The sequence below is a fragment of the Rhinatrema bivittatum genome, chromosome 11 (genome assembly GCF_901001135.1).
Source record: "Rhinatrema bivittatum chromosome 11, aRhiBiv1.1, whole genome shotgun sequence".
Taxonomy (NCBI): Eukaryota; Metazoa; Chordata; class Amphibia; order Gymnophiona; family Rhinatrematidae; genus Rhinatrema; species Rhinatrema bivittatum.
The window spans coordinates 96,908,722-96,920,164 of record NC_042625.1 but is presented as its reverse complement, the minus strand read 5'-3'; the positions used below and the strand labels follow the sequence as shown (position 1 = coordinate 96,920,164).

At 47.1% G+C, this 11,443-nt stretch overlaps 1 protein-coding gene across 4 annotated transcripts; it reads right to left on the bottom strand.

Annotated features, from left to right (window-relative positions):
* Positions 1–685: 685 nt before the first annotated feature.
* Positions 686–3,027, bottom strand: SMIM12 (small integral membrane protein 12). 4 transcript variants are annotated; one of them, XM_029571720.1, is made up of 2 exons: positions 2,722–2,743; positions 686–1,973 (listed from the first exon to the last, which is right to left on the bottom strand). In XM_029571720.1, the coding sequence occupies exon 2, from the start codon at positions 1,966–1,968 to the stop codon at positions 1,693–1,695; it is 276 nt and encodes a 91-aa protein (XP_029427580.1). In that variant the 5' UTR covers positions 1,969–1,973; positions 2,722–2,743; the 3' UTR covers positions 686–1,692. The 4 variants fall into 4 exon arrangements, with proteins under 4 accessions (XP_029427580.1, XP_029427579.1, XP_029427577.1 ...); XM_029571719.1 differs by lacking the exon at positions 2,722–2,743 and adding an exon at positions 2,366–2,672; XM_029571717.1 differs by lacking the exon at positions 2,722–2,743 and adding an exon at positions 2,897–3,027 and having other exon boundaries at positions 687–1,973.
* Positions 3,028–11,443: the final 8,416 nt, after the last annotated feature.

Genomic DNA, 11,443 nt, shown 5'->3' with positions numbered 1-11,443 from the left:
ATGGAACAACCTTCCAACTGCTCTCAGAACTGTCTCATCCACCCCTACCTTCCGAAAAAACCTCGAGACCTGGCTCTTCCGGAAAGCTTTCGCACGAGACAATTAATTCCACCACAGTCCCTTCATCCCCATTGTTTCCCTACCCTGCCACTGTACATAGTTAATTAAACTCTTAATAGATTCTGTAATAAGTTATGGTAATACTATCTTGTAAAACAGTTATATGTACGGAGCCAGTTACTCAGTTAAGCTGTTACAAGGTACCAGGTCATTATAAGCTTCGCCTTAGACATCTTGTTATATGTAAACCGATGTGATATGTCAAATCGAATGTCGGTATAGAAAAATAAATAAATAAATGACAAAAGCTGTCATGTCCCAAGAAGAGAGAGCTCCTTCTGTCCACCAGGACTCTGTTGGTAATAGAGTCTCTCTGAGGACATCATTCTGTCCAACAAACGTTGTTACCTCAACATTATCACTGTCCTAGTTTTCTATTAAATTATTTCATTTTAATATACATTATGCAATATTTTATTTTACATGCTCGATTCAGGTATGCCTGGTACTGAAATTCTTCCTACATAGAGACCCAGAGGAAGGAACTCGGCAACAGAGTACGTTATCCTCATAAAGCATCAGAGTTCTGTTAACCATAATGCTTAGAATCCACCACAGAAAAAACAGACTACATAGTTACTGTGAAAACATCTTTACTGGGAACTGAAAGCATCTCAGAGGTTACAGCTCCAGAACAAAAAGTTGCATTATGGACATATTTACAGTGTGACAAGACCCCAGCCCAAGCACGCTGCAGCATGCAGGATCAATGCTTTCACACAGCTAGAAGGGCCAGCTCTACACCAGCATCACATTTATGGGAGAAGCTGGAGTGGGGAAAGTGCTGGCAAGATTGCTTAATTTGAAAGGGACTCCAAATTAATTCTTCTGAAGAGAGGAAAAATGAATGCATGTATGAAAGTCTGAATCTTGGAAAGAGAAGTAATGACAACCTGGAATAAATTGAGCAGGATCTATGCAATGTCTCTGGAAAGCAGTTTCCCCAATACATGTAAAACACTGCAAAGGTCTTATGCACACATGTACAGTATGGCCCCACCCTGGCAGTCTTCCAGAGCAAAATATTGCACATGGTATTAAAGGTAAGATGCTGGAACCCAATCATCTTCTCATTATGTATACAACAATCCAAGTACATTTCCAACTTTCTTTGCCACAGTCCTGCTGTATGTGCACTGGCAATGGCAATCACTTTATCTACCCAGTTCCCTCTGCTGTCTGCGGAAAGCATTATTAGATTTCAGCCTTCTATGAGTTACAGACAAGAATATGCATCTGGTGCAGATCAGCTCAATGAGGCAGAGCCCTTGCCACTCTCCCAGCCTGCTCAAAGTTACAGTTCAGCTTGACAGAACAGCAATGGAAACAGATCTTCTATTGGTCTGGGCACTGTTAGAAAATATAAGGATCATGCTGCAAGATATTGCCCTTTCCTGTTTGTTGTGAGGTGTGCAACACAGCAGTGTGAGATCTTGCATAACTACAGATTCTGAATTTAGGCTGAGAAGAAAAAGATGTCTAAAGAACAGGCCAAATGTCATCATATAAGAAGCTGTAGGAAGAGGTCTCTGCCAAGATTACTGCCCATGAGCCCCTGGATTGCCTCCCTCCTTAGTTTTTCTCAGGTCGATTCCTGTTCAGCACAGCTTTTGGGGTGAACTCTAGTTTCTCTTTCAAGCTGGTTACTTGTGTCAGGTCCTTTCCCATTAGCTCTTTCAGCTTCCGCTCCTCCCGCTGCTCCACAATGCTTTTCTCCTCCACAGCTTGGGGTTGTTCCCCTCGGATAAACCACTCCAAATGGTAGCCTACTGCCCCTACTACAAAGGCTACAGGAAAAGTGATGTAAGGGGCATAGGTACGCACGGCTGTCCAGATCACAGGCCACATGATGCCTAAAAGTCAAAAAGCAGAGTAAGATCCTTTATGATGGGAATGATCAGAAACACTTAGCTCCTTAACCATTACTTAGTTATATCTGAAGGAATAGAATATGATGCCTCATTTTCTTTCAGACCACCAGCCCAAAGAGATAAGTATTTACAATACAGTAACAATTGTCAGATACTATGCCAATTTCTGCAGGCATTGCACCTTGTGTAAGATTTTTGAATTGGACCAATGTCAGGGTAGAAGATCTGTACAGTTCCCACTCCCTCTCCTGAAATGAATGCAGTATTCTGCAGCCAGAATTCAAGGACATACTAAAGTTCTGCAGCCATCGGAGATTTAAAATATCTGTGGAACTCTTGTCATGAGGTTTTATGTCAAACGCCAAATAAATCACCTTCATATTGAACACAAACGTAAGCGTCAGTTATTCGTTTCTATTTATAATTGCAAAAATGAAAAAGCTACAAACTCTGACTGTACGGACAGTGCAGTTTATATGCCCGAAAGGCTTCTGGAAAGCAATGGCGTGGCCCAGCGTGGACGACCATAATGTTTAAACCCAAGCCATGTGTCAATTTCTGGAGCATGGCAGCAAAAAGAGAGCAGACATCGCCCGGCTTTGGAGCTCGGAACCGGGTCGCATGATTTTTTTTGTTTGTTTATCTTAGGTAAAACTGCAACGTTCAAGCTCGCAGACGCCATTGCCCTTCAGAGTTACAGCAGCCAACTGTCCTGCCTCCGGACACGCACACGCCCTCGGGTCAGTAAATGGCGTGGGAGCGGGACTCGACCCCGCAGCGGGGCCAGGTTTTTCACTCCAGCGCCTCCCCGGAGGCTCCGGGATAAAGCCCAGCGCGGCCCCCACCCCATATCCCGCCTACCGGGGGCCCGACGGAGTGCACTGCTGGGGGAGGACGCTTCTTACCCCCTCGGCCTACGCGCACTACCCACGCCTTCCTCTTCCGGCCTGCGCCTGCGTGATTGCGTCACTGCAACGCGACTCGGCGGCTCCCACTCCGATTGGCCGCTTACACCGCGCAGACCGGAAGTGGCAGCTGCCAAAGATGGTGCGCGACTTCCCGGCACTCCCCGCTCACAGGGCGACACCTAGTGGCAGTGAGGAGTTGATCCGCCGCCCAGGAGCAGAGCAGTGGGTTGTGTTTTTATTGGGGGGGGCTCATGCCTCATGGAATTGCAGAGTGGGTTGGGATGCAGAGCAGCAGTGCGGTGCATGGCTCGTGCGTGTGAAGGTCCCAGTACTGGAATAGTAAGGGAGTGCTACAGGGCAGGAGTGAGGTGCAATGGCACAGCTGTATATGAGAGGTCCCAGTACTGGAATAGTAAGGGAGTGCTACAGGGCAGGAGTGAGGTGCAAGGGCACAGCTGTATATGAGAGGTCCCAGTACTGGAATAGTAAGGGAGTGCTACAGGGCAGGAGTGAGGTGCAATGGCACAGCTGTATATGAGAGGTCCCAGTACTGGAATAGTAAGGGAGTGCTACAGGGCAGGAGTGAGGTGCAATGGCACAGCTGTATATGAGACGTCCCAGTACTGGAATAGTAAGGGAGTGCTACAGGGCAGGAGTGAGGTGCAATGGCACAGCTGTATAGGAGAGGTCCCAGTACTGGAATAGTAAGGGAGTGCTACAGGGCAGGAGTGAGGTGCAATGGCACAGCTGTATAGGAGAGGTCCCAGTACTGGAATAGTAAGGGAGTGCTACAGGGCAGGAGTGAGGTGCAATGGCACAGCTGTATAGGAGAGGTCCCAGTACTGGAATAGTAAGGGAGTGCTACAGGGCAGGAGTGAGGTGCAATGGCACAGCTGTATATGAGAGGTCCCAGTACTGGAATAGTAAGGGAGTGCTACAGGGCAGGAGTGAGGTGCAATGGCACAGCTGTATATGAGAGGTCCCAGTACTGGAATAGTAAGGGAGTGCTACAGGGCAGGAGTGAGGTGCAATGGCACAGCTGTATATGAGAGGTCCCAGTACTGGAATAGTAAGGGAGTGCTACAGGGCAGGAGTGAGGTGCAATGGCACAGCTGTATATGAGAGGTCCCAGTACTGGAATAGTAAGGGAGTGCTACAGGGCAGGAGTGAGGTGCAATGGCACAGCTGTATATGAGACGTCCCAGTACTGGAATAGTAAGGGAGTGCTACAGGGCAGGAGTGAGGTGCAATGGCACAGCTGTATATGAGAGGTCCCAGTACTGGAATAGTAAGGGAGTGCTACAGGGCAGGAGTGAGGTGCAATGGCACAGCTGTATATGAGAGGTCCCAGTACTGGAATAGTAAGGGAGTGCTACAGGGCAGGAGTGAGGTGCAATGGCACAGCTGTATATGAGAGGTCCCAGTACTGGAATAGTAAGGGAGTGCTACAGGGCAGGAGTGAGGTGCAATGGCACAGCTGTATATGAGACGTCCCAGTACTGGAATAATAAGGGAGTGCTACAGGGCAGGAGTGAGGTGCAATGGCACAGCTGTATATGAGAGGTCCCAGTACTGGAGTAGTAAGGGAGTGCTACAGGGCAGGAGTGAGGTGCAATGGCACAGCTGTATATGAGAGGTCCCAGTACTGGAATAGTAAGGGAGTGCTACAGGGCAGGAGTGAGGTGCAATGGCACAGCTGTATATGAGACGTCCCAGTACTGGAGTAGTAAGGGAGTGCTACAGGGCAGGAGTGAGGTGCAATGGCACAGCTGTATATGAGAGGTCCCAGTACTGGAATAGTAAGGGAGTGCTACAGGGCAGGAGTGAGGTGCAATGGCACAGCTGTATATGAGAGGTCCCAGTACTGGAATAGTAAGGGAGTGCTACAGGGCAGGAGTGAGGTGCAATGGCACAGCTGTATAGGAGAGGTCCCAGTACTGGAATAGTAAGGGAGTGCTACAGGGCAGGAGTGAGGTGCAATGGCACAGCTGTATATGAGAGGTCCCAGTACTGGAATAGTAAGGGAGTGCTACAGGGCAGGAGTGAGGTGCAATGGCACAGCTGTATATGAGACGTCCCAGTACTGGAATAGTAAGGGAGTGCTACAGGGCAGGAGTGAGGTGCAATGGCACAGCTGTATATGAGAGGTCCCAGTACTGGAATAGTAAGGGAGTGCTACAGGGCAGGAGTGAGGTGCAATGGCACAGCTGTATATGAGAGGTCCCAGTACTGGAATAGTAAGGGAGTGCTACAGGGCAGGAGTGAGGTGCAATGGCACAGCTGTATATGAGAGGTCCCAGTACTGGAATAGTAAGGGAGTGCTACAGGGCAGGAGTGAGGTGCAATGGCACAGCTGTATATGAGAGGTCCCAGTACTGGAATAGTAAGGGAGTGCTACAGGGCAGGAGTGAGGTGCAATGGCACAGCTGTATATGAGACGTCCCAGTACTGGAATAGTAAGGGAGTGCTACAGGGCAGGAGTGAGGTGCAATGGCACAGCTGTATATGAGACGTCCCAGTACTGGAATAGTAAGGGAGTGCTACAGGGCAGGAGTGAGGTGCAATGGCACAGCTGTATATGAGAGGTCCCAGTACTGGAATAGTAAGGGAGTGCTACAGGGCAGGAGTGAGGTGCAATGGCACAGCTGTATATGAGAGGTCCCAGTACTGGAATAGTAAGGGAGTGCTACAGGGCAGGAGTGAGGTGCAATGGCACAGCTGTATAGGAGAGGTCTCAGTACTGGAACTGCAGGGGCTCCTGCAGGGCAGGATCGCAGTGAATGAGCAGTGTAAATTCAAATTCTATTCATCTCATGGAAATCTGACAGCAGAATAAAACAGTATGGTCTATCTCTTCTGCCCATCCACCCATCTAACTCAGTTTTACAACCCCTACCACTCTCACAGAGATTATCTCTGTATATCTCCTGCTTTTTTGAGTTCATGTACTGTCATCATCTTCACCGGAAGGCTGTTCCACTCCTCCATCACCCACTCTGTAAAGAAATATTTCCTTAGATTACTCCTGAGTCTACCCCCTTTCATCCTCATGCCAAGACCCCCTTATTCTATCTAGAGCCTTCTTTCCTTTGAAAGAGACTGTGCATGGAAACTTTGGCAGTATTTAAATGTCTCTATCATATCTCTGCTATACCACTTTTCTTCTACAGCAGTGTTTCCCAACACAAACCAGTTGGGGTTTCAGAATATCCATAATGAATATGCATGAGATAGCTTTGCATATACTGGAGACCTAGGGTATGCAAATATATCTCATGCATATGTTATTATGCAAATCCTGAAAGTGCTGTCTCCAGGAGTGTACACATTATTTCAAATGTGGTCTCACCGAGGACTTATACAGGAGCAGTATCACCTCATTTTTTTTCTGCTGATCATTGCTGTGCCTTTGCAGTCAATGCATCTTTCTGGCTTTTTTGCTTCACCTTATCCACCTATTTGACCACTTTAAACTCATCAGATATGATCACCCCCAGTTCCTGCACTCCTTTTGTGCTTTGAAGAATTTCCTGCCCCATCTTGTACTGCTCCCTGGGGTTTTTGCATCCCAGATGCATGACTCTGCATTTTTCTAACATTAAATCTTTACTGCCAGACTCTAGACCATTTCCTGAGCTTTGCTAGATTCCTTCTCAAGTTTTTTACACTTTTCTGGTTGTCTACCCTGTTGCAAATTATGGTATCATCTGCAAAAAGACAAACCTTTCCCAGCTATTCTTGCACGTCACTTACAAAAATGTTGAAAAGAGCTGGTCCAAGGATCAATTTCCTCGGCATGAACTCCATTTACCAACACCGTTTGTCTCTTCCCACTCAACCAATTTTTAACCCAGTCAGGGCCCATTCCATGGATGCTCAATGTAATTATAGGCTGCCTATGCTGAATCCTGCCCTTTCTAATCACCCAATCAAAGAAATTCATCAGGTTCATCTGACAAGACCTATCTCTGGTAAAATCATGCTGCCTTGAATCTTGTAATCTCTTAGTGATACCTTCTAATTAGTTCTTTCTTCCCCCCACCCTGCCATAACTGTAGTCTGCTTTCCATCTAAGAGATAGGTGACTCTTTCTGCATCATGCAGAGAGATGGGAGGCAGTATAGTAGGGATCTTGTAACTATGGGCTTTGTTTTATACAGTGATAGTATTCTGTAAATAATAAACTTCTGAGCATCACATTTTGCTCAAGATCTTCTTACATGAAAAGACAAGTTCAAACATGAAATCAATGTTCTCCCTTCCATGGGGAACAGTGTGCTTCAGTAATCAAAGAATTGTTTTTATTCCATTACAGCTAAGTCAGAATAATATAAACAGTGGCACATGTCACAGTCACTGTACAGTACTGTCTTACAGATCCTACAGGTGGAAGAAGGTCTCCAGGCACACTGCTAAGTACTGACGAGCGGAGACAGGCAGAGAGGAGGTGAAGACTTTACTGCAATGACAGTAAGAGACCATGGCTAAATGATAAAATGAGGGGGAAAGTCCCTGGCTATGCTGCCTGGACACAGGCTGAATGTGAATGTTTATTCTCTTCTTCAGAGGACTAAACTTGAGTGGTTTTGTTTGGTTTTTCTTTATGCTAAAGAACTACCCTCACACCAAGGAAATTTGTGTAACCCTCAGCATAGCAATGGTTCACATCATGATTTCATCCCAAATCAATTCTAAACAGTGACCAGAAGGAATGGCGGGGATGCTGCTGTCACAGCAGAACTGAGATTGGTCTACATGTGGGTGAAAAGTCCACAACGGAGAAATGCACAAGTTCCTTTATTGGCAAAGTCAAAGTTTTCCCCCTCCCCCCACACTTTCTGCTGCTTCCTCCTTCTCTCAGCAAGTCCCTGCAGGAATGTCCCACTAATACCACTGGCAGGATGTTCTGCTTGCTGCCGGCTTCCTTCCTCTTTCATTCCTTGTCTCGCTCTCTGGTTCATTATATCTTTCCATCTTTTCTTGTGTCAGGAGCCATTCTGGCTTGCAATTGAAGAGGTGGCACGGCAGGGATAAATCCTCCGAGGACTTCACAGTGTTTTAGTAGGAAACAATGGCTCTAGTGAATGAAAATACAATCACGTGAACAGCATTTCTAGAAAACATTTTGGCTACTTCTGGCACCAACCTGTCATACGTCTACACGGGCTCAGAAACCATTCTCTCCTTCAGTATGAGCTCCTGCCCTCGGCAGCAGACAGAGGAGATTCTGCCGCCTGAGCCGAGTCAAGCTTTCCAGCAATCCATGGGTGCACCTTTCTAGAGCCTCTCCCATTGTAGTCTGGTAGGAATGATCTCAGCAATGGAGTGTGAAAGCATCAGGATGCATCTTCATGGTAGTGATAGAGGTGGGATGGGGGCAGGGAGCTGAAGGATGAAGGAGAAGATGGAATGGGTATTTCATGGGGAGCCCTGACAAACACCGGGACAGAGCTCATCATTGGCAGGGCTCAGACCTCCGGCTGATATGGACTCGGTGAAGAACAGTGGCCTAGTTTGTTGCTCCACTCTGTAGAACCTGTGAAAAGAAAAAAAGGGCTTTTTTTGGGGAGTCTGTCATAGTTCTGTGTTTCTGTCCAATTGCATTCAGCCTCTTGTCTTGCTTGAGATCCCAGGGATGGAAGCTCCCCGGGATCTCACAAACCGGCTTGGGAGCAGCTATCTCTTGGGTCCTGTGGCCAGCTGGGCACCCTCACGAATCTGACACATAAACCTAACCCTGACACTCTGGGATGGAGAGGGAGTGCTCTGCCTGCTGCAATGGGATGGATGAGTTTTAGGCATTTTGCCAGTGCCGGGGGCTTATTTGCTTTTGTCTTGTCTGTATACATAGATTTAGAGGCCTTCCCTTTACAGCTATGCCTGACATTTTGTAGGCAGGTCCATAGCCGGGATTCCAGCTCGCCTCCTAACTTTCAGCCAGATGTTTGCATAGGAAGGGCTCCACTTAGCTGCTTTAGGCAGCGGCACCAAGAAAACTCTGAAATGCACCTCCTTTGTTTTAGGCAGGAAGCGTGCGCTTCTCTTGCTTATTGAAGGCATTTCTTTTAGCAGATGGAGAGATGGCCCAGATGCATCTTTTGAGTGCCGGTGCGTTATGGGGGGGAGATCCCCTCCAAGAATGGGGAAAGGGGTGACTCCTCTGCATGGACAGAGGGGGCTGAACCTTTCTCCAAATATGCCCCCCTCAGCCTGAGCGACAGCCTCCTGTTGACCCCTCCCTGGTGCTGATTCTGTTTTACAATGCTCTGAATGCCTCCAGCCCCTGCTCCTTTAAGGGGACCCCTTTCACCACTGTTTTGCACATTACACAAGCCCCACCCTTTGGCACCCCTTGATCCTCAAGGGCTGAAAAGTGGTCGGGCTTTCAGGATACCCCTCTTGAATATACATGAGATAGATTTGCATGCAGTATTGTACATGGATACAAATCTGTTTCATGCATATTCATTAGGGAGGTAATGGAAGCCCGGCTGGTTCCCCACCACTGTACTAAGGTTAAAATTGGCTTCACTTTTTCAGGACATGCTGATATGGGCCTGGTTTTACTCCACTCTGTCTATTATGTTGTAGTCCAGACAGGACTGCAAATGTCATAATGAACTGGAATAAAACATTTTAGAAAAACATGGGGCCGACCTCTTTCTGTGAGGATGTGGGACCATCAGTAGAATACCCTGCCTTGGAAATTTAAGAAAGCAGGTGTCTGTCTGTCCCTAGCCACCCATCTTCTGTGGTACAGACTTGTCAGCAGGTGGGCTGGTAGTCACAGCTCAGCTGCAGGGCAGATACTGAAGAAACGAAGAAAGCAGGAAGTGAAACAGAGAAGGAAAAGCGAGGCTCTAAGTCCTGCCAGAGGCTTCTGTGACTCCTCAGCAGTCGGATAACTCTCCTTGGTCCATGCTGAGACTCCTGTGCTTGCTGTAAAGATCAATGCTGTTGCCACCAACCAAACCCCACTTCATCCTGAAGCCTTGGCCTAGTTGTCCATGGTTACCTGCCATGCTTGTCACTCTGCAAAGAGAGCAGGGGTCCAGGAGGTGAAAATCGCTGTCTGCTTTTCTTTCCATTCCTTAAATTTCCTGCTGCAAAGAGGTTTTCTATCCAGGACTGTACAAAAACATTCCAGGCTGCAGTACGGACTTAGAGTGGACATTAGGCATTCAAAAGTACAGACGTTCCACAGGTCAGAGAAGTGCAAGCAAAAGAGACTGCTGCCTTAATCTCTCACTGAGACACCCTGGCACACAGAAACCTTTAAGGGAGAAAAAGTGAAATAATTCTACATTTTTTGTCAATACAAGGGACTCTATACGGAGGAAGAGTTGGCAACTCTGGACATCGCTTCTCTAGCACCCTAAAATGTTTCATTTCATGGATCATTTGGATCTCTTCAACTCTACAAGTTTCTGTACAAGTGCAGTAAACATCCTTAGCAGAAGTCTTATTTTTCTGGGATGCTGGAGCTGTGGTTTTCTATCGTAATCAGCTTGCGCATGCTCTTGTTACCACTTATTCTGTAATTGCAGAGCTCCCCACATTTCACAGCTTCCTAACTGGTGATCGGCATCCAAGACTGATTTAAAAAACCCACAGAGCGTGGGGATTGTGCTCTTGTAAAGAACAGGATAACCAGAGCAACCAGGCTGACAAAATCAAATGCACTCAAACCATGGCAAACAAGCCAGAGTAGTAAATGACTCTTTTATCGTTTGAGCATCTCTAGTGTCGCTGGCTTGACTTTGAGCAATCAAGGCAGGCAAAGAGATGCTCTGCCTTGTTTTTAAGGGATTTGGCTGGTATAAAATCTTAATAAAGTTTGTACAAAAGCAGGAGTGCAGGCAAGTCTTATGATGACATAGAGTCGCAATGGCGACCTTCCCGAAGTTAGTACTGGGAGATGAAGAAATAGCGATAGCACACTTAAAAGTGTTACCAAGACCCATTCCCTTCCGTGAATGTAAATGATTAAGACTGGCACATGGCACCAAAAGTCAGGTGTGTTATACCACAGATGCAGTATAACCTGCTACAATGCAGCTAAACGCAGTAAATACAACATTAGGATTGGCTGGCTACATCTCTGTGCGGCTGGGATTTTGGGAAGGTGGGGGACAAGCAACCCAGTGCCAGATAATTCCAAGGATTATAAAAGCTTTAGTCAGTCTTTGAAAAAAATGTGTCTAAAAATAGAAGGTAACCCTGGCATTGGGTGGAGGGGGTGGTTATGGTGCACCACGCACTCATGATGTGCAGAAGCAGTGTGGGGGCTGGCGGTTGGGATTGTACAAGAAACAAACAAGGTTACAGAGCAAAACCTGGAGCTGTCGCATCACAGCAGAGAACGCCCAGGCCAGGAGGGGGCCCTCCCTTTTGGGCACCATCTCCACAATAACCACAGAGTTATCATGTCAGGGGGATCATCAAAATCAGGACTGGCTTCCTTTCCCCATCCTTCTCAGCCACTCTTTTATAGGGACTGGGATAAAACTCCCGTGATCTGGAAGCAGAGCTAATGGGATTCAG

Bases quoted from the DNA above. Each gene is read 5' to 3' on its own strand.
- SMIM12 (XM_029571717.1), bottom strand. From the start codon at position 1,968: ATGTGGCCTGTGATCTGGACAGCCGTGCGTACCTATGCCCCTTACATC.